Genomic DNA, 18,701 nt, shown 5'->3' with positions numbered 1-18,701 from the left:
GTGATATATATGGTTGTATCAGAGAACATGGACCTGTAGGATAGTCTTTACAAGACATGACATACTCATAGCAGATCACATCAATAATATCATTCTTAGAGACAAGTGACTGCTCCCTCTGTTCAATGATACATTTATGTTGAACTTCACAGGATCCTCTCTGGAATAAAGAAGGAGAGAGGGAGGGAGAGAGAGAGATAGTATAAGAGAGAGCAATGAAGAGAAAAGAGAGAGACAGATAGACTACAAGGGAAATGTGTCATCATTTCCTAGACATGTTGAGGCCAATGTATTTTCTCTTCATCCAATTCAATTCAGCTGTTCATTCTACTTGTATTCGTTCCTTTCCCCTTATTTTAGCATTTTCTTCTACTTCCTCTCCATTTTATATGTCTGTAATAGCTTGACAATATACTCTCTGTCTCTGGCAGCAGCATAACTAGGGCTCAGGTATGGTTGGCATGGTTACAGTACTGCGTTGTTGTTTATTGTAATGAAAGGCTGTAGTAAAGGCTATCTGTAGTATAGGTTATATGAGTGCATCCACATTGTTCCAATCAATTCTCCAGCTCTGGAAACATTATCATCAGCCTTCTGTTACAACTATGCTATGGTGTACTGTACTGTAGAGGGAAAGAGGGAGGGGAAGGACAGAGCGAGTGAATTAAGTGTAAAAAAAAAAGAAAAGAAAAGCCTTGACATATCGATATCCATAAAAGCAACCCAATAACAATATCCAATATCCTTCGGGGTGAGTCCCAAATGGCACCCTATTCTCTATATAGTGTACTACTTTTGACCACGGGCCTTTTCAAAAGAAGTGCACTGTAGGGAATAGGGTCCCATTTGTGATGGAGACTGTTGTCGGTCTGTCCTCTGTCTCAGTTACATGTAAGGCTCTTGCAGTATAACATGGTAATCTATCTCATTACATTTAACATTGACTCTGAAAGGAACAGACAGTCTGAGTGTCTGCCTGGAGAACGTTCCATTAAGCACAGGCATATTTAAGGGCAGGTCTGTGTGTGTACGATCAAATCAAATCACATTTTATTTGTCACATGTGCCGAATACAACAGGTGTAGACCTTTAGACCTTACAGTGAAATGCTTACTTACAAGTCCTTAAACAAAGATGCAGTTTTAAGAAAATACCTAAAAAAAATAAAAAGTAAGAGGTAAGAAAAACAAATAATTAAAGAGCAGCAGTAAATAACAATAGTGGGGCTATATACAGGGAGTACTGGTACAGAGTCAATGTGCCAATGTGCCAATGTGCGGGGGCACCGGTGTCGAGGTAATTGAGATAATTATGTACATGCAGGTAGGGTTGCTAAAGTGGCTATGCATAGATAATAACAGAGCATTCGCAGCGCGCGGGGGGGGGGGGGGGCAAATAGTCTGGGTAGCCATTTGATTAGCTGTTCAGGAGTCTTATGGCTTGGGGGTAGAAGCTGTTTAGAAGTCTCTTGGACCTAAACTTGGCGCTCCGGTACCGCTTGCCGTGCGGTGGCAGAGGGAACACTCTCACTCTGGCTGAAGTCTATTAGGGCCTTCCTCTGACACCGCCTGGTATAGAGGCCCCGGTGATGTGCTGTGTGTGTGTGTGTGTGTGTGTGTGTGTGTGTGTGTGTGTGTGTGTGTGTGTGTGTGTGTGTGTGTGTGTGTGTATGTGTGTGTGTCTGTGGGTGCGTTCGTGCATGTTCTCATGCATGTATGTGTATGTGTGGGTGATTACTGGTTACCGATGCGGTGAATCACTGGACGCCACAGATGTAGGGACCAGACCCTGTTTGATGTTCTCAGCAGGTATTTTGTTTTTACATTATGACAGGGCCAGTAGAACACAGAAAGGCTGGATTATTTTTATTATGGGCAGCAGGGGGCATGGATGCCAGCAGCATGGATGCCAGGATATGGAGATACAGTATTCAATGAGAACATTTTCCTGTATCAGAATGCTAAACAGGAAGCAGTGCATCTCCACCTCGACTGATCATCTGAGGACTCCAATTTGTATTCCTCTATTTAACCAGCAATCCATGGAGAAGCAATGTGTGTACTGGATGTTTGTTTTCATGATGCTTAAGTGTGTGTGTGTGTGTGTGTGTTTATGTGACTATATTCCTGTGTGTTTGCATGTCTGCATATCAAAATATGTTATTGTGAGCCATCGTCTATCAGCTCGGTCCTTAAAGGATGTCTACTGTCATTATGCAATCCATTCCAGTGAGGTTAACTCTGTGTGTTGCTGCCGCTGTGACCTTTAGTGGAGCGTTTAAACAAAGCATCGGATGCTCCTTCACACTACTCGGCTGTCAGTCTAATTTCCCCTGTCTGTAAGGGACTGGCAACCACAGCAGAATACAAACTCCAGGCTGCTTTCCCAGGCAGGCGTGTGGGGGAATCAGGTGGAGCTAATACAGGCCTGCGGTTATGGTGGCCAAGAAAAACCAACAGTTGAGACTGGTCTTTTTATAGGCATGGGGAAAGGTGGCAAGGATGGTCACATACATATTCAGTGTCACACAGGGCTAAATAAATGTTGGTAAATGTAAACAAGCAGCATACTATAGCGTGTGCCTATGAGAGAGTGAAATTAAGGTTCTGTTGTATGGCAATTATTGTAGAAGATGTGACTGGGTGTGACAGATATTTTCCTTAATCTGTTGTATCCTTTTACGAATGCATGTACGCAAGCACATGCATGGACCCACGTGCACACACCTACACACAAACACACACACAAACTAGGGTTTCCATTAGCCTATCAAAACAATTAGAAGCTGATAAATAAAATTGGTGCCATCCAACTGTCAGGGAGAATAATAAAAATCCCATTGCAACATAATGCTTTTTATCCTATTCATTGTTGGAAAAACCTGTCAATGGAAATATATTTGACCGGTCATCCTTATCAGTCTATAGGTTCATTTGCATCATTTAGTGGAATTGAATTGCCGCGTGTGTATTTTCGTTAGTCGTTATGTTTATCACGCAAGCACAGTGTACAGATACAGAGCCTATGAGCTGCTACAGCTTCTCAAACAGCTCATGTTGCTGCTGGAGTGAAATGGGCTTTTATAAGCCCAATGATTGCGTAACCATTCTAAATGCAATCGCATGTTAAAAACAGTTTTGATGACCACAATTAAAAAGAGCTACTAAAAAAAGCTTTATCTGTCAATTGAAGTGCCCTTACTATTCGCCATTCAAGTGCATATACAAAACGAGGCTTCTTTCTCCAGTGGCCAATGGCACAATCCTAGTCATATTAGCAATCCATGCATCTTTAGATCTCCCCTTTTCTAAATGTCCTTGCATCGTTGAGTTGCATGTATGGAACTTAATGAATAACCATAATCTACATTTTATTTTTGTCATTCTGAACACCATTACGCACCCAATGCATGTCCTTTAAATGAAAATGCTGCAGGCCAAATGTCCGACACCACATTCTACTAACCCTGACACAACACATGCGTGTGCATGTCCTTTAAATGAAAATGCTGCAGGCCAAATGTCCGACACCACATTCTACTAACCCTGACACAACACATGCGTGTGCATGTCCTTTAAATGAAAATGCTGCAGGCCAAATGTCCGACACCACATTCTACTAACCCTGACACAACACATGCGTGTGCGTATTTAGATTTTTTTATTTTACCCCTTTTTCTCCCCAATTTCGTGGTATCCAATTGTTTTAGTAGCTACTATCTTGTCTCAACGCTACAACTCCCGTAAGGGCTCAGGAGAGACGAAGGTTGAAAGTCATGCGTCCTCTGATACACAACCCAACCAGCCGCACTGCTTCTTAACACAGCGCGAGTCCAACCCGTAAGCCAGCCGCATCAATGTGTCGGAGGAAACACTGTGCACCTGGCAACTTTGGTTAGTGCGTACTACGCCCGGCCCGCCACAGGAGTCGCTGGTGCGCGATGAGACAAGGATATCCCTACCGGCCAAGCCCTCCCTAACCCGGTCACGGGCGGTTACGACAGAGCCTGGGCACGAACCCAGAGTCTCTGTTGGCACAGAGTCTCTGTTGGCAGTACAGCGCCCTTAACCACTGTGCCACCCGGGAGGCTCCACATCCTCTATTTTTAATGAGCCCCATTCCTTCTACTCTCTCTGGAGCCCTCATCCTCTGTCACTTTAGTGTTAGTGGGGATTTTCACAGCACACTGCACACAGACAGGGGACGCTGACTGTCACGCACTCTCTGTCGAGAGAAAGAAACAACACCAGGATTTTAACAATGTTTGCTGGAGGAGAAACAGAGGTTGAGAGAGTGAATGAGAGCGAGAAAAAGATAGATGAGAGAGAAAGCGAGAGAGAGAGATGATTGAGACTGCATGCAGAATTCTGCAAAAATATCCTCTGTGTACAACGTAAAACACCAAATAATGCATGCAGAGTAGAATTAGGCCGATACCTGCTACTTATCAAAATCCAGAAAAGAGACGTTAAATTCTACAACCACCTAAAAGGAAGCGATTCCCAAACCTTCCATAACAAAGCCATCACCTACAGAGAGATGAACCTGGAGAAGAGTCCCCTAAGCATGCTGGTGCTGGGGCTCTGTTCACAAACACAAACACACCCCACAGAGCTCTAGGACAGCAACATAATTAGACAACCAAATCATGAGAAAACAAAAAGGTAATTACTTGACACATTGGAAAGAATTAACAAAAAAACAGAGCAAACTAGAATGCTATTTGGCCCTAAACAGAGAGTACACAGTGGCAGAATACCTGACCACTGTGACTTACCAAACTTAAGGAAAACTATGACTATGTACAGACTCAGTGAGCATAGCCTTGCTATTGAGAAAGGCAGCCGTAGGCAGACATGGCTCTGAAGAGAAGACAGGCTATGTGCACACTGCCCACAAAATGAGTTGGAAACTGAGCTGTACTTCCTAACCTCCTGCCCAATGTATGACCATATTAGAGACACATATTTCCCTCAGATTACACAGATCCACAAATAATTCGTAAACAAACCCAATTTTAATAAACTCCCATATCTACTGGGTGAAATACCACAGTGTGGCATCACAGCAGCAAGATGTGTGACCTGTTACCAGAAGAAAAGGTCAACCAGTGAAGAACAAACACTACTGTAAAAACAACCCATTTTTATGCGTATTTACAGTTGAAGTCGGAAGTGTACATACACCTTAGCCAAATACATTTAAACTCAGTTTTTCACAATTCCTGACATTTAATCCTAGTAAAAATGCCCTGTCTTAGGTCAGTTAGGATCACCACTTTATTTTAAGAATGTGAAATGTCAGAATAATAGTTGAGAGGATGATTTATATCAGCTTTTATTTCTTTCATCACATTCCCAGTGGGTCAGAAGTTTATATACAGTCAATTAATATTTGGTAGCATTGCCTTTAAATTGTTTAACTTGGGTCAAACATTTCGGGTAGTCTTCCACAAGCTTCCCACAATAAGTTAGGTGAATTTCCTCCTGACAGAGCTGGTGTAACTGAGTCAGGTTTGTAGGCCTCTTTGCTCATTTGCTTATTCAGTTATTCAGTTCTGCCCACAATTTTCTATAGGTTTGAGGTCAGGACTTTATGATGTTCACTCCAATACCTTGACTTTGTTGTCCTTAAGCCATTTTGCCACAACTTTGGAAGTATGCTTGGGGTCATTGTCCATTTGGAAGACTCATTTGCCACCAAGCTTTAACTTCCTGACTGATGACTTGAGATATTGCTTCAATATATCCACATAATTTTCCTCTCTCATGATGACATCTATTTTGTGAAGTGCACCAGCCCCCCTTCCAGCAAAGCACCCCCACAACATGCTGCTGCCACCCCCATGCTCCCCTGTTCTGGGGTTGATTTGCACTTTTCGCACTAAAGTACGTTCATCTCTAGGAGACAGAACGCGTCTCCTTCCTGAGCGGTATGACGGCTGAGTGGTCCCATAGTGTTTATACTTGCGTATTATTGGTTATACAGATGAACGTGGTACCTTCAGGCGTTTGGAAATTGCCCCCAAGGATGAACCAAACAGACTCTCAAGCTGTGTTAGGTTGGATGGGGAGCGATGCTGCACAACTATTGTCAGGTCTCTCCAGAGATGTTCGGGTTGAAGTCCAGGCTCCGGCTGTGCCACTCAAGGACATTCAGAGGCTGTTCCCGAAGCCACTCCTGCATTGTCTTGGCTTTTTGTATATTTTGCATTGGCTTTTGTATATTATCTACTTCACTTGCTTTGGCAATGTTAACATATGTTTCCCATGCCAATAAAGCCCCTTGAATTTAATTTAATTGAGATGAGAGAAAGACAGAATCCTCTGAATGTTGTTGACTGTCATTTAATGCAAAATATAAAATAAACTGAAAGAAAGAAAGTAAGGCAGAATCTGCGGTTGAACGAGAAAGGGTGGGAATGAGAGACAAGATGCAGAGAGAGAGCGGGGTATAGAGAAAGTGAGAGAGAGAAATAGGGAGCGAGATGACAGTATCTGCGGGGAGAGGTAATGACAGGGAGGTAGGAGAGAAGTGAGAGGAGAGGACAGGGAGGTACGAGAGGGGTGAGAGGAGAGGGCAGGGGGGTAGGAGAGGGGTGAGAGGAGAGGGCAGGTGGGTAGGAGAGGGGGAGAGGAGAGGGCAGGTGGGTAGGAGAGGGCAAGGGGGTAGGAGGCACCAGGAGAACCAGGAGATAGATAGGGACCACAACACCACTATCAGTATGGAAATGGAGGGGAGTTAAGAAGAATGAAAGCACCAATGTTGTGGTGGACAGCGGACAGAAGGAGGAGATGTTCATGATTATACTGGGGCCTTGAAACATCTCTTCACTACAGCCTGGCTTCAAAGGCATACTGTTCTCTCTCTGTGTGTGTGGTGTGTGCATGTGTGTTTGTGTGTGTGCGTATGTATGTATGTATAATATTGCTGCAGTACAATGCAAGGACTAAACTCTTCCTGTGCGATATGAAAGACATAACCATACAAACTCAGGAGTTGACAGTTGCAGAGCATTGGCTGTTTGTCTATTGCCGTTGCATTTCAGTCGATAGAAAAGCAACCAACAGAAAACTGCCCTTCATCACAATAAAGCCTCTACAGTGTGGATGGGTACTGATGGTAGAGCCTTACCAATAGGAGTAGGATTTGATCACTTCTCCATGTCACCATCGCTTTAAATAATTCCCACATTATAGCACCAAAGGAAATTAGTGTTTCAGTGTGTGTGTGTGTGTGTGTGTGCTGCTGCGTGGGTGTGTTTTAATTTAACTCATACTTTGACAGCCTCTGAGCCTGATCAATGGATTTAGTGGCGTAATTAAAAATCAGCAATGCTGTGACAGACTGTGGATGTGTCCCAAATGACACCCTATTCCCAGTAGGAGGACTGTGAGAGTGTGAAAGTGTCTCCTTGCTGAACACCAGTCTCACAAACTACTGATGCACCATGAGATTCCTCCCCTCTAATTAAACATTATGTCTTCTAACTGACAGGGACTTCTGAATAGGATGACACATATTGTCAGGATGCAGTTTGCTAATGTGGGGAGTTGCTAACAGCTAATTTGCCGTTGTTGATGTTGTTGTGACATTATTGTAATTATTTGCGGTTACTACATATAAGTTGGTTTCTTTCAGCATTTTAGGTCTGTGGCACTCCCTTATGAACCATAAGTAAGCAGTGTCAGAGCCAGAATGGTCCATAGGGCAGGAGCCTTTCTCCTGTTTCTGTGGCGTGAAGCAGCTTGATGTACAAGTACACCCCCTAGACAGGACCAGAACGGCTGTAGGTTGCCGTGTACTGTACAGACGTTGTACTACTATCTCCCTATGATTTACCTTGAGAGAAGCAGGGACAGAGGCAAGGTGTTTAAGTCTCAAAGTCCCAGAAGGAGGCTAAAAACATTGTGTAAAAAAATCAGTGCTTCATTAGAGTGTTAAAGCCAGCCCTCCTGTCCCTGCTGGGATTATTGTGCTACCTAGTACCTACCTACCCTGACACATCTAGCCCAGTAATACCTCACACACACACACACACACACACACACACACAGATGCACAAACACACAGGTGTCTGAGTCTGATCCTCAGAGAGGTCTCAGGTTAACGTAACACCCAAGAGGATGAATTATAATGACTTTGAAATGCAAGGCTTCGGTCCAGACTCGCCTATTTTTCTGTAAGGCTAACAGACAGTGAGAGCCTCAGTTCCACCACTGTGTGTGTGTGAGAGTGTGGATGTGCATGCATTTGTGTGTGTGTTTCAGAATATATAAATCCTAGCATTACCTTCTCACTACACACCAAATCAAATGTATTTGTCACATGAGCCGAATACAACAGGTATAGATTGTGTGAGTGTGTGTGTGTGTGTGTGTGTGTGTGTGTGTGTGTGTGTGTGTGTGTGTGTGTGTGTGTGGTGTGTGTGTGTGTGTGTGTGTGTGTGTGTGTGTGTGTGTGTGTGTGTGTGTGTGTGTGTGTGTGTGTGTGTGTGTGTGTGTGTTAGAGTGTCTGTGTAGTATGTGTGAGTGTGTGGGTAGAGTCCAGTGAGAGTGCATAGTCAGTGCACAAAAAAAACGAAAATGCAAATAGTCGCAGGTTTAGCAGGTTGAACAGGTTTAGCAGGTTGAACAGGTTTAGCAGGTTGAACAGGTTTAGGTCCAGACTCGCCTATTTTTCTGTAAGGCTAACAGACAGTGAGAGCCTCAGTTCCACCACTGTGTGTGTGTGAGAGTGTGGATGTGCATGCATTTGTGTGTGTGTTTCAGAATATATAAATCCTAGCATTACCTTCTCACTACACACCAAATCAAATGTATTTGTCACATGAGCCGAATACAACAGGTATAGACTGTGTGAGTGTGTGTGTGTGTGTGTGTGTGTGTGTGTGTGGTGTGTGTGTGTGTGTGTGTGTGTGTGTGTGTGTGTGTTAGAGTGTCTGTGTAGTATGTGTGAGTGTGTGGGTAGAGTCCAGTGAGAGTGCATAGTCAGTGCACAAAAAAAACGAAAATGCAAATAGTCGCAGGTTTAGCAGGTTGAACAGGTTTAGCAGGTTGAACAGGTTTAGCAGGTTGAACAGGTTTAGCAGGTTGAACAGGTTGAGCAGGTTTAGCAGGTTGAACAGGTTTAGCAGGTTGAACAGGTTTAGCAGGTTGAACAGGTTTAGCAGGTTGAACAGGTTTAGCAGGTTGAACAGGTTGAGCAGGTTTAGCAGGTTGAACATGTTTAGCAGGTTGAACAGGTTGAGCAGGTTGAGCAGGTTGAACAGGTTTAGCAGGTTTAGCAGGTTGAGCAGGTTGAACAGGTTTAGCAGGTTGAACAGGTTTAGCAGGTTGAACAGGTTGAGCAGGTTTAGCAGGTTGAACAGGTTGAACAGGTTTAGCAGGTTGAACAGGTTTAGCAGGTTGAACAGGTTTAGCAGGTTGAACAGGTTTAGCAGGTTGAACAGGTTTAGCAGGTTGAACAGGTTTAGCAGGTTGAACATGTTTAGCAGGTTGAACAGGTTTAGCAGGTTGAACAGGTTGAGCAGGTTGAACAGGTTTAGCAGGTTGAACAGGTTTAGCAGGTTGAACAGGTTGAACAGGTTTAGCAGGTTGAACAGGTTTAGCAGGTTGAACAGGTTGAGCAGGTTGAACAGGTTTAGCAGGTTGAACAGGTTGAACAGGTTGAACAGGTTTAGCAGGTTGAACAGGTTTAGCAGGTTGAACAGGTTGAACAGGTTGAACAGGTTTAGCAGGTTGAACAGGTTGAACAGGTTTAACAGGTTGAACAGGTTGAACAGGTTTAGCAGGTTGAACAGGTTGAACAGGTTGAACAGGTTGAACATGTTTAGCAGGTTGAACAGGTTTAGCAGGTTGAACAGGTTGAACATGTTTAGCAGGTTGAACAGGTTTAGCAGGTTTAGCAGGTTGAACAGGTTGAACAGGTTTAGCAGGTTTAGCAGGTTGAACAGGTTGAGCAGGTTGAACAGGTTTAGCAGGTTGAACAGGTTGAACAGGTTGAACAGGTTTAGCAGGTTGAACATGTTTAGCAGGTTGAACAGGTTTAGCAGGTTGAACAGGTTTAGCAGGTTGAACATGTTTAGCAGGTTGAACAGGTTTAGCAGGTTGAGCAGGTTGAACAGGTTGAGCAGGTTGAACAGGTTTAGCAGGTTGAACATGTTTAGCAGGTTGAGCAGGTTGAACATGTTTAGCAGGTTGAACAGGTTTAGCAGGTTGAGCAGGTTGAACAGGTTTAGCAGGTTGAACAGGTTTAGCAGGTTGAACAGGTTTAGCAGGTTGAACAGGTTGAGCAGGTTGAACAGGTTTAGCAGGTTGAACAGGTTTAGCAGGTTGAACAGGTTTAGCAGGTTGAACAGGTTTAGCAGGTTGAACAGGTTTAGCAGGTTGAACAGGTTTAGCAGGTTGAACAGGTTTAGCAGGTTGAACAGGTTTAGCAGGTTGAACAGGTTTAGCAGGTTGAACAGGTTTAGCAGGTTGAACAGGTTTAGCAGGTTGAGCTAAACCTTATTTTACACCATCATTTGCAAATAAATTCATTAAAAATCCTACAATGTGATTTTCTGGATTTTTTTTCTCATTTCGTCTGTCATAGTGGAAGTGTACCTATGATGAAAATTACAGGCCTCTCTCATCTTTTTAAGTGGGAGAACTTGCACAATTGGTGGCTGACTAAATACTTTTTTGCCCCACTGTATATATTTTATACATATATTGAAAAAAATATATATGGTGGATTGGAAATGATGCAGATAATTACATGGAAGGAAGCTACAGTCTATCTGGAATATTAAAGCTGATTTACTCCCCAAAATAAATATAAAACATGTAAAAGAAAAACATTTGTTCAGGTTGCCAATTCTTATGGCTTGGGGGTAGAAGCTGTTCAGGAGCCTTTTGGTCCCAGATAACAGAAAGAACGGTCTATGACTTTGACAATGTTTAGGGCCTTCCTCTGACACCGCCTGGTATAGAGGTCCTGGATGGCAGGGAGCTTGGCCCCAGTGATGTACTGGACTGCACCCCCGAGCCTCTGTAGCACCTTGCAGTTGGATGCCAAGCTGTTGTCATACCAAGTGGTGATGCAGCCAGTCAAGATGCTCTCAATGGTGCAGCTATAAAACCAACCTACTTAGAATTCTCAAAATGTTTCACACTGACTTTGAAATGCAAAACCCAAAATATGACTAATACAGTAGAGCGATACATTTATAACAGAGAATATGCCGGTATTGCCTCCTTAGTTTAATTGATTTTCTATTAACAGTTTCCCTTTGACTCACCTATAAGTGTGCAGCGTCCGTCTCCCAGGGGGTAGCGCTGGTAGCGCGGCATGGGGAAGGGGGGCAGCTTGTGGAAGAGGGGCTCCAGCAGGGGCTCCAGTCTGGAGGCAGAGGGGTCTGAGGGGTAGAACAGGTTGAAGATCTGGGTGCAGGCAGGACGGAGTTGACTCACTGAGGGACATAGGACAGCAGACAGCAGAGATTAGGGAGCGCTTAGTCTGTGAACTAATAAATTATAAGGCTTGTGTGTACGAAATGTGATGTGTGGGAAAGGTAGCCCCACACTCTTCTCAATTTACATCAACAACATAGCTCAGGTAGTAGGGAGCTCTCTCATCCATTTATATGCAGACGATACAGTCTTATACTCAGCTGGCCCCTCCCCGGATTTTGTGTTAAATGCTCTACAACAAAGCTTTCTTAGTGTCCAACAAGCTTCCTCTGCCTTCACCTTGTTCTGAACACCTCCAAAACAAAGGTCATGTGGTTTGGTAAGAAGAATACCCCTCTCCCCACCTGTGTGATTACTACCTCTGAGGATTTAGAGCTTGAGGTTGTCACCTCATACAAGTACTTGGGAGTATAGCTAGACAATACACTGTCCTTCTCTCAGAACAGATCAAAGCTGCAGGCTAAAGTAAAATCTATACTTGTTTTCCTCTATCGTAATCGCTCCTCTTTCACCCCAGCTGCCAAACTAACCCTGATTCAGACAACCATCCTACTAGATTACGGAGACATCATTTTTAGATCGGTAGGTAAGGGTGCTCTCGAGCGGCTAGATGTTCTTTACCATTTGGTTATCAGATTTGCCACCAATGCTCCTTATAGGACACATCACTGCACTCTATACTCCTCTGTAAACTGGTCGTCTCTGTATACCTGTCGCAAGACCCACAGGTTGATGATTATTTATAAAACCCTCTAAGGCCTCACTCCCCCCTATCTGAGATACCTACTGCAGCCCGCATCTTCCAACACCCGTTCTGCCCGTCACATTTTGTTAAAGGCACCCAAAGCACACACATCCCTGGGTCGCTCGTCTTTTCAGTTCGCTGCAGCTAGCGACTGGAACGAGCTGCAACAAACACTCAAACTGGACAGTTTTATCTCAATCTCTTCACTTAAAGACTCAGTCATGGACACTTGTGGCTGCTTTGCGTGATATATTGTCGTCTCTACCTTCTTGCCCTTTCTGCTGTTGTCTGTGCCCAATAATGTTTGTACCATGTTTTGTGCTGCTACCATGTTGTGCTGCTGCCATGTTGTGTTGCTACCATGTTGTTGTCATGTTGTATTGCTACCATGCTGTTGTCATGTTGTGTTGCTACCATGCTGTTGTCATGTGGTGTTGCTGCCATGCTGTTGTCTCAGGTCTCTGTTTATGTTGTGTTGTGTTGCTACCATGCTGTTGTCATGTGGTGTTGCTGCCATGCTGTTGTCTCAGGTCTCTGTTTATGTTGTGTTGTGTTGCTACCATGCTGTTGTCATGTGGTGTTGCTACCATGCTGTTGTCATGTGGTGTTGCTGCCATGCTGTTGTCTCAGGTCTCTGTTTATGTTGTGTTGTGTTGCTACCATGCTGTTGTCATGTGGTGTTGCTGCCATGCTGTTGTCTCAGGTCTCTGTTTATGTTGTGTTGTGTTGCTACCATGCTGTTGTCATGTGGTGTTGCTGCCATGCTGTTGTCTCAGGTCTCTGTTTATGTTGTGTTGTGTTGCTACCATGCTGTTGTCTCAGGTCTCTGTTTATGTTGTGTGGTGTTGCTACCATGCTGTTGTCATGTGGTGTTGCTGCCATGCTGTTGTCATGTGGTGTTGCTGCCATGCTGTTGTCTCAGGTCTCTGTTTATGTTGTGTTGTGTTGCTACCATGCTGTTGTCTCAGGTCTCTGTTTATGTTGTGTTGTGTTGCTACCATGCTGTTGTCATGTGGTGTTGCTGCCATGCTGTTGTCTCAGGTCTCTGTTTATGTTGTGTTGTGTTGCTACCATGCTGTTGTCATGTGGTGTTGCTGCCATGCTGTTGTCATGTGGTGTTGCTGCCATGCTGTTGTCTCAGGTCTCTGTTTATGTTGTGTTGTGTTGCTACCATGCTGTTGTCATGTGGTGTTGCTGCCATGCTGTTGTCATGTTGTGTTGCTAACATGCTGTTGTCATGTGGTGTTGCTGCCATGCTGTTGTCTCAGGTCTCTGTTTATGTTGTGTTGTGTTGCTACCATGCTGTTGTCATGTGGTGTTGCTACCATGCTGTTGTCATGTGGTGTTGCTGCCATGCTGTTGTCTCAGGTCTCTGTTTATGTTGTGTTGTGTTGCTACCATGCTGTTGTCATGTGGTGTTGCTGCCATGCTGTTGTCTCAGGTCTCTGTTTATGTTGTGTTGTGTTGCTACCATGCTGTTGTCATGTGGTGTTGCTGCCATGCTGTTGTCATGTGGTGTTGCTACCATGCTGTTGTCATGTGGTGTTGCTGCCATGCTGTTGTCATGTGGTGTTGCTGCCATGCTGTTGTCATGTGGTGTTGCTGCCATGCTGTTGTCATGTGGTGTTGCTACCATGCTGTTGTCATGTGGTGTTGCTGCCATGCTGTTGTCATGTGGTGTTGCTGCCATGCTGTTGTCTCAGGTCTCTGTTTATGTTGTGTTGTGTTGCTACCATGCTGTTGTCATGTGGTGTTGCTGCCATGCTGTTGTCTCAGGTCTCTGTTGTGTTGTGTTGCTACCATGCTGTTGTCATGTGGTGTTGCTACCATGCTGTTGTCATGTGGTGTTGCTGCCATGCTGTTGTCTCAGGTCTCTGTTTATGTTGTGTTGTGTTGCTACCGTGCTGTTGTCATGTGGTGTTGCTACCATGCTGTTGTCATGTTGTGTTGCTGCCTTGCTATGTTGTTGTCTTTAGGTCTCTCTTTGTGTAGTGTTGTGTTGTCTCTCTTGTTGTGATGTGTGTTTTGTCCAATAATGCTTGTACCATGTTTTGTGCTGCTACTGTGTTGTGTTGCTACCATGTTGTTGTTATGTTGTGTTGCTACCATGCTGTGTTGTCATGTGTTGCTGCCTTGCTATGTTGTTGTCTTTAGGTCTCTCTTTGTGTAGTGTTGTGTTGTCTCTCTTGTTGTGATGTGTGTTTTGTCCAATAATGCTTGTACCATGTTTTGTGCTGCTACTGTGTTGTGTTGCTACCATGTTGTTGTTATGTTGTGTTGCTACCATGCTGTGTTGTCATGTGTTGCTGCCTTGCTATGTTGTTGTCTTAGGTCTCTCTTTATGTAGTGTTGTGTTGTCTCTCTTGTTGTGATGTGTGTTTTGTCCTATATTTATATTGTATTTTATTTAAAAAAAATAATCCCAGGCCCCCGTCCCCGCAGGAGGCCTTTTGCCTTTTGGCAGGCCGTCATTGTAAATAAGAATTTGTTCTAAACTGACTTGCCTAGTTAAATAAAGGTTAAATAAATAAATAAATAATAAGTATATTTGTAGTCTAGAAAGGCTCTAAAAAGCTGCATCTGCTGTATGTAGTAGAATTATGAACTAGTGGTGTTTTCAAGCAAAATAAGTATGAAGATCGATCTGGTCCATCAGTGAGGTAGCTAAACATTGTGGGGAAGGTGTTGCATCAGGGACTGCCTAGACACAGAGGCGTGTGAGAAGTGTGTGTGTTTCTCCAACAACACCTACCCTGGACAGCAGGCAGTACCGTGCGTCTCATGGCCAGCACCAGACCCAGTGGACAGCCCAGCAGGAAACATTCAGAGACCTCAAAGTCAAACCTCCCTGGGTTCAAAATCAGACTACTGCTGCTGCCGGGGCGCAGGTCCACCCCCTCCTGCATCAGACTGGGAGAAGAGGAAGGAGAGAGGGAGTCGCAGAGGGAGGGGTGGAAGGAGAGAGGGAGTCGCAGAGGGAGGGGTGGAAGGAGAGAGGGAGTCGCAGAGGGAGGGGTGGAAGGAGAGAGGGAGTCGCAGAGGGAGGGGTGGAAGGAGAGAGGCAGGTGCAGAGGGAGGGATGGAAGGAGAGAGGGAGGTGCAGAGGGAGGGGTGGAAGGAGAGAGGGAGGTGCAGAGGCAGGGATGGAAGGAGAGAGGCAGGTACAGAGAGAGGGGTGGAAGGAGAGAGGGAGGTGCAGAGGGAGGAGTGGAAGGAGAGAGGGAGGTGCAGAGGGAGGGTTGGAAGGAGAGAGGGAGGTGCAGTGGGAGGAGTGGAAGGAGAGAGGCAGGTGCAGAGGGAGGGATGGAAGGAGAGAGGGAGGTGCAGAGGGAGGGGTGGAAGGAGAGAGGGAGGTGCAGAGGCAGGGATGGAAGGAGAGAGGCAGGTACAGAGAGAGGGGTGGAAGGAGAGAGGGAGGTGCAGTGGGAGGGGTGGAAGGAGAGAGGGAGGTACAGAGGCAGGGATGGAAGGAGAGAGGCAGGTGCAGAGGGAGGGATGGAAGGAGAGAGGGAGGTGCAGAGGGAGGAGTGGAAGGAGAGAGGGAGGTGCAGAGGCAGGGATGGAAGGAGAGAGGGAGGTGCAGAGGGAGGAGTGGAAGGAGAGAGGGAGGTGCAGAGGGAGGGTTGGAAGGAGAGAGGGAGGTGCAGTGGGAGGGATGGAATGAGAGAGGCAGGTGCAGAGAGAGGGGTGGAAGGAGAGAGGGAGGTGCAGTGGGAGGGGTGGAAGGAGAGAGGGAGGTACAGAGGGAGGAGTGGAAGGAGAGAGGGAGGTGCAGAGGCAGGGATGGAAGGATAGAGGGAGGTGCAGAGGGAGGAGTGGAAGGAGAGAGGGAGGTGCAGAGGGAGGGTTGGAAGGAGAGAGGGAGGTGCAGTGGGAGGGATGGAATGAGAGAGGCAGGTGCAGAGAGAGGGGTGGAAGGAGAGAGGGAGGTGCAGTGGGAGGGGTGGAAGGAGAGAGGGAGGTACAGAGGCAGGGATGGAAGGAGAGAGGCAGGTGCAGAGGGAGGGATGGAAGGAGAGAGGGAGGTGCAGAGGGAGGAGTGGAAGGAGAGAGGGAGGTGCAGAGGCAGGGATGGAAGGAGAGTGGCAGGTGCAGAGGGAGGGATGGAAGGAGAGAGGCAGGTGCAGAGGGAGGAGTGGAAGGAGAGAGGCAGGTACAGAGAGAGGGGTGGAAGGAGAGAGGGAGGTGCAGTGGGAGGGGTGGAAGGAGAGAGGGAGGTACAGAGGCAGGGATGGAAGGAGAGAGGCAGGTGCAGAGGGAGGGATGGAAGGAGAGAGGGAGGTGCAGAGGGAGGAGTGGAAGGAGAGAGGGAGGTGCAGAGGCAGGGATGGAAGGAGAGAGGGAGGTGCAGAGGGAGGAGTGGAAGGAGAGAGGGAGGTGCAGAGGGAGGGTTGGAAGGAGAGAGGGAGGTGCAGTGGGAGGGATGGAATGAGAGAGGCAGGTGCAGAGAGAGGGGTGGAAGGAGAGAGGGAGGTGCAGTGGGAGGGGTGGAAGGAGAGAGGGAGGTACAGAGGGAGGAGTGGAAGGAGAGAGGGAGGTGCAGAGGCAGGGATGGAAGGATAGAGGGAGGTGCAGAGGGAGGAGTGGAAGGAGAGAGGGAGGTGCAGAGGGAGGGTTGGAAGGAGAGAGGGAGGTGCAGTGGGAGGGATGGAATGAGAGAGGCAGGTGCAGAGAGAGGGGTGGAAGGAGAGAGGGAGGTGCAGTGGGAGGGGTGGAAGGAGAGAGGGAGGTACAGAGGCAGGGATGGAAGGAGAGAGGCAGGTGCAGAGGGAGGAGTGGAAGGAGAGAGGGAGGTGCAGAGGGAGGGTTGGAAGGAGAGAGGGAGGTGCAGTGGGAGGGATGGAATGAGAGAGGCAGGTGCAGAGAGAGGGGTGGAAGGAGAGAGGGAGGTGCAGTGGGAGGGGTGGAAGGAGAGAGGGAGGTACAGAGGGAGGAGTGGAAGGAGAGAGGGAGGTGCAGAGGCAGGGATGGAAGGATAGAGGGAGGTGCAGAGGGAGGAGTGGAAGGAGAGAGGGAGGTGCAGAGGGAGGGTTGGAAGGAGAGAGGGAGGTGCAGTGGGAGGGATGGAATGAGAGAGGCAGGTGCAGAGAGAGGGGTGGAAGGAGAGAGGGAGGTGCAGTGGGAGGGGTGGAAGGAGAGAGGGAGGTACAGAGGCAGGGATGGAAGGAGAGAGGCAGGTGCAGAGGGAGGAGTGGAAGGAGAGAGGGAGGTGCAGAGGGAGGGTTGGAAGGAGAGAGGGAGGTGCAGTGGGAGGGATGGAATGAGAGAGGCAGGTGCAGAGAGAGGGGTGGAAGGAGAGAGGGAGGTGCAGTGGGAGGGGTGGAAGGAGAGAGGGAGGTACAGAGGCAGGGATGGAAGGAGAGAGGCAGGTGCAGAGGCAGGGATGGAAGGAGAGAGGGAGGTGCAGAGGGAGGAGTGGAAGGAGAGAGGGAGGTGCAGAGGGAGGGTTGGAAGGAGAGAGGGAGGTGCAGTGGGAGGGATGGAATGAGAGAGGCAGGTGCAGAGAGAGGGGTGGAAGGAGAGAGGGAGGTGCAGTGGGAGGGGTGGAAGGAGAGAGGGAGGTACAGAGGCAGGGATGGAAGGAGAGAGGCAGGTGCAGAGGGAGGGATGGAAGGAGAGAGGGAGGTGCAGAGGGAGGAGTGGAAGGAGAGAGGGAGGTGCAGAGGCAGGGATGGAAGGAGAGTGGCAGGTGCAGAGGGAGGGATGGAAGGAGAGAGGCAGGTGCAGAGGGAGGAGTGGAAGGAGAGAGGCAGGTGCAGTGGGATGGATGGAAGGAGAGAGGGAGGTGCAGAGGGAGGGTGGAAAGAGAAAGGGAGGTGCAGTGGGATGGATGGAAGGAGAGAGGGAGGTGCAGTGGGAGGGATGGAAGGAGAGAGGGAGGTGCAGAGGGAGGGTGGAAGGAGAGAGGGAGGTGCAGTGGGATGGATGGAAGGAGAGAGGGAGGTGCAGAGGGAGGGTGGAAAGAGAAAGGGAGGTGCAGTGGGATGGATGGAAGGAGAGAGGGAGGTGAAAGAGAAAAGAGAGGCAGAGAGAAAAATTATAAACCAAATCTACAAATGTTGCAAAAGAGTGAGACGAGGGAGGCTGACTCAAATTGAAATACAAGCCTGCATCTCAGTAACTCAGAATAATGGATGTTGACAACTCAGTCCACTGTGTGTGTCTTGAGTGGGCAGGGGAAATAACAGGTTGGTTGAGCTTGTGTGTGGTAAGCATATGTTATCTGGGAGAGGAGACCGGGGCTTTAGTAGAGCCCTTGACCATTCTGACTCAGTCTGAAAAGCTCTCCTCTCTCTCTTTGGCAGAGCAGAGAGACAGATGGGGCTTGCGGATGTTTGAACAGCCAAGCTAGCCTTAAACCCACTGCCTGCCTATAAATCTACACACCCTGAAACTGTAGAAGACCCTCCAGTCCAACCAAAACTAAGAGTGAAGGATTATGGTCTGTGGCCAGCCCAAGAGGGAAAATCAATCCGCCTTGGATTGCCGGTTGCTCTCTT

At 47.2% G+C, this 18,701-nt stretch overlaps 1 protein-coding gene across 4 annotated transcripts in view; it reads right to left on the bottom strand.

The window, feature by feature from the left end:
* The window catches only part of pitpnm3 (PITPNM family member 3), a 130,983-nt gene that overhangs the window by 32,100 nt on the left and 80,182 nt on the right, over window positions 1–18,701 (bottom strand). For all 4 annotated transcript variants that reach the window (XM_036961372.1, XM_036961373.1, XM_036961371.1 and 1 more), the window contains exons 9-10: window positions 14,954–15,111; window positions 11,285–11,455 (exon numbers count right to left, since the gene is read on the bottom strand). In XM_036961372.1, the coding sequence (XP_036817267.1) occupies window positions 11,285–11,455; window positions 14,954–15,111 (329 nt within the window). The remainder of the gene's footprint in view (window positions 1–11,284; window positions 11,456–14,953; window positions 15,112–18,701) is intronic.

This window comes from Oncorhynchus mykiss, chromosome 24 (assembly GCF_013265735.2).
Source record: "Oncorhynchus mykiss isolate Arlee chromosome 24, USDA_OmykA_1.1, whole genome shotgun sequence".
Classification (NCBI taxonomy): Eukaryota; Metazoa; Chordata; class Actinopteri; order Salmoniformes; family Salmonidae; genus Oncorhynchus; species Oncorhynchus mykiss.
Note: the sequence above shows the minus strand (reverse complement) of the source record. Positions and strands in the feature narration are given on the sequence as shown.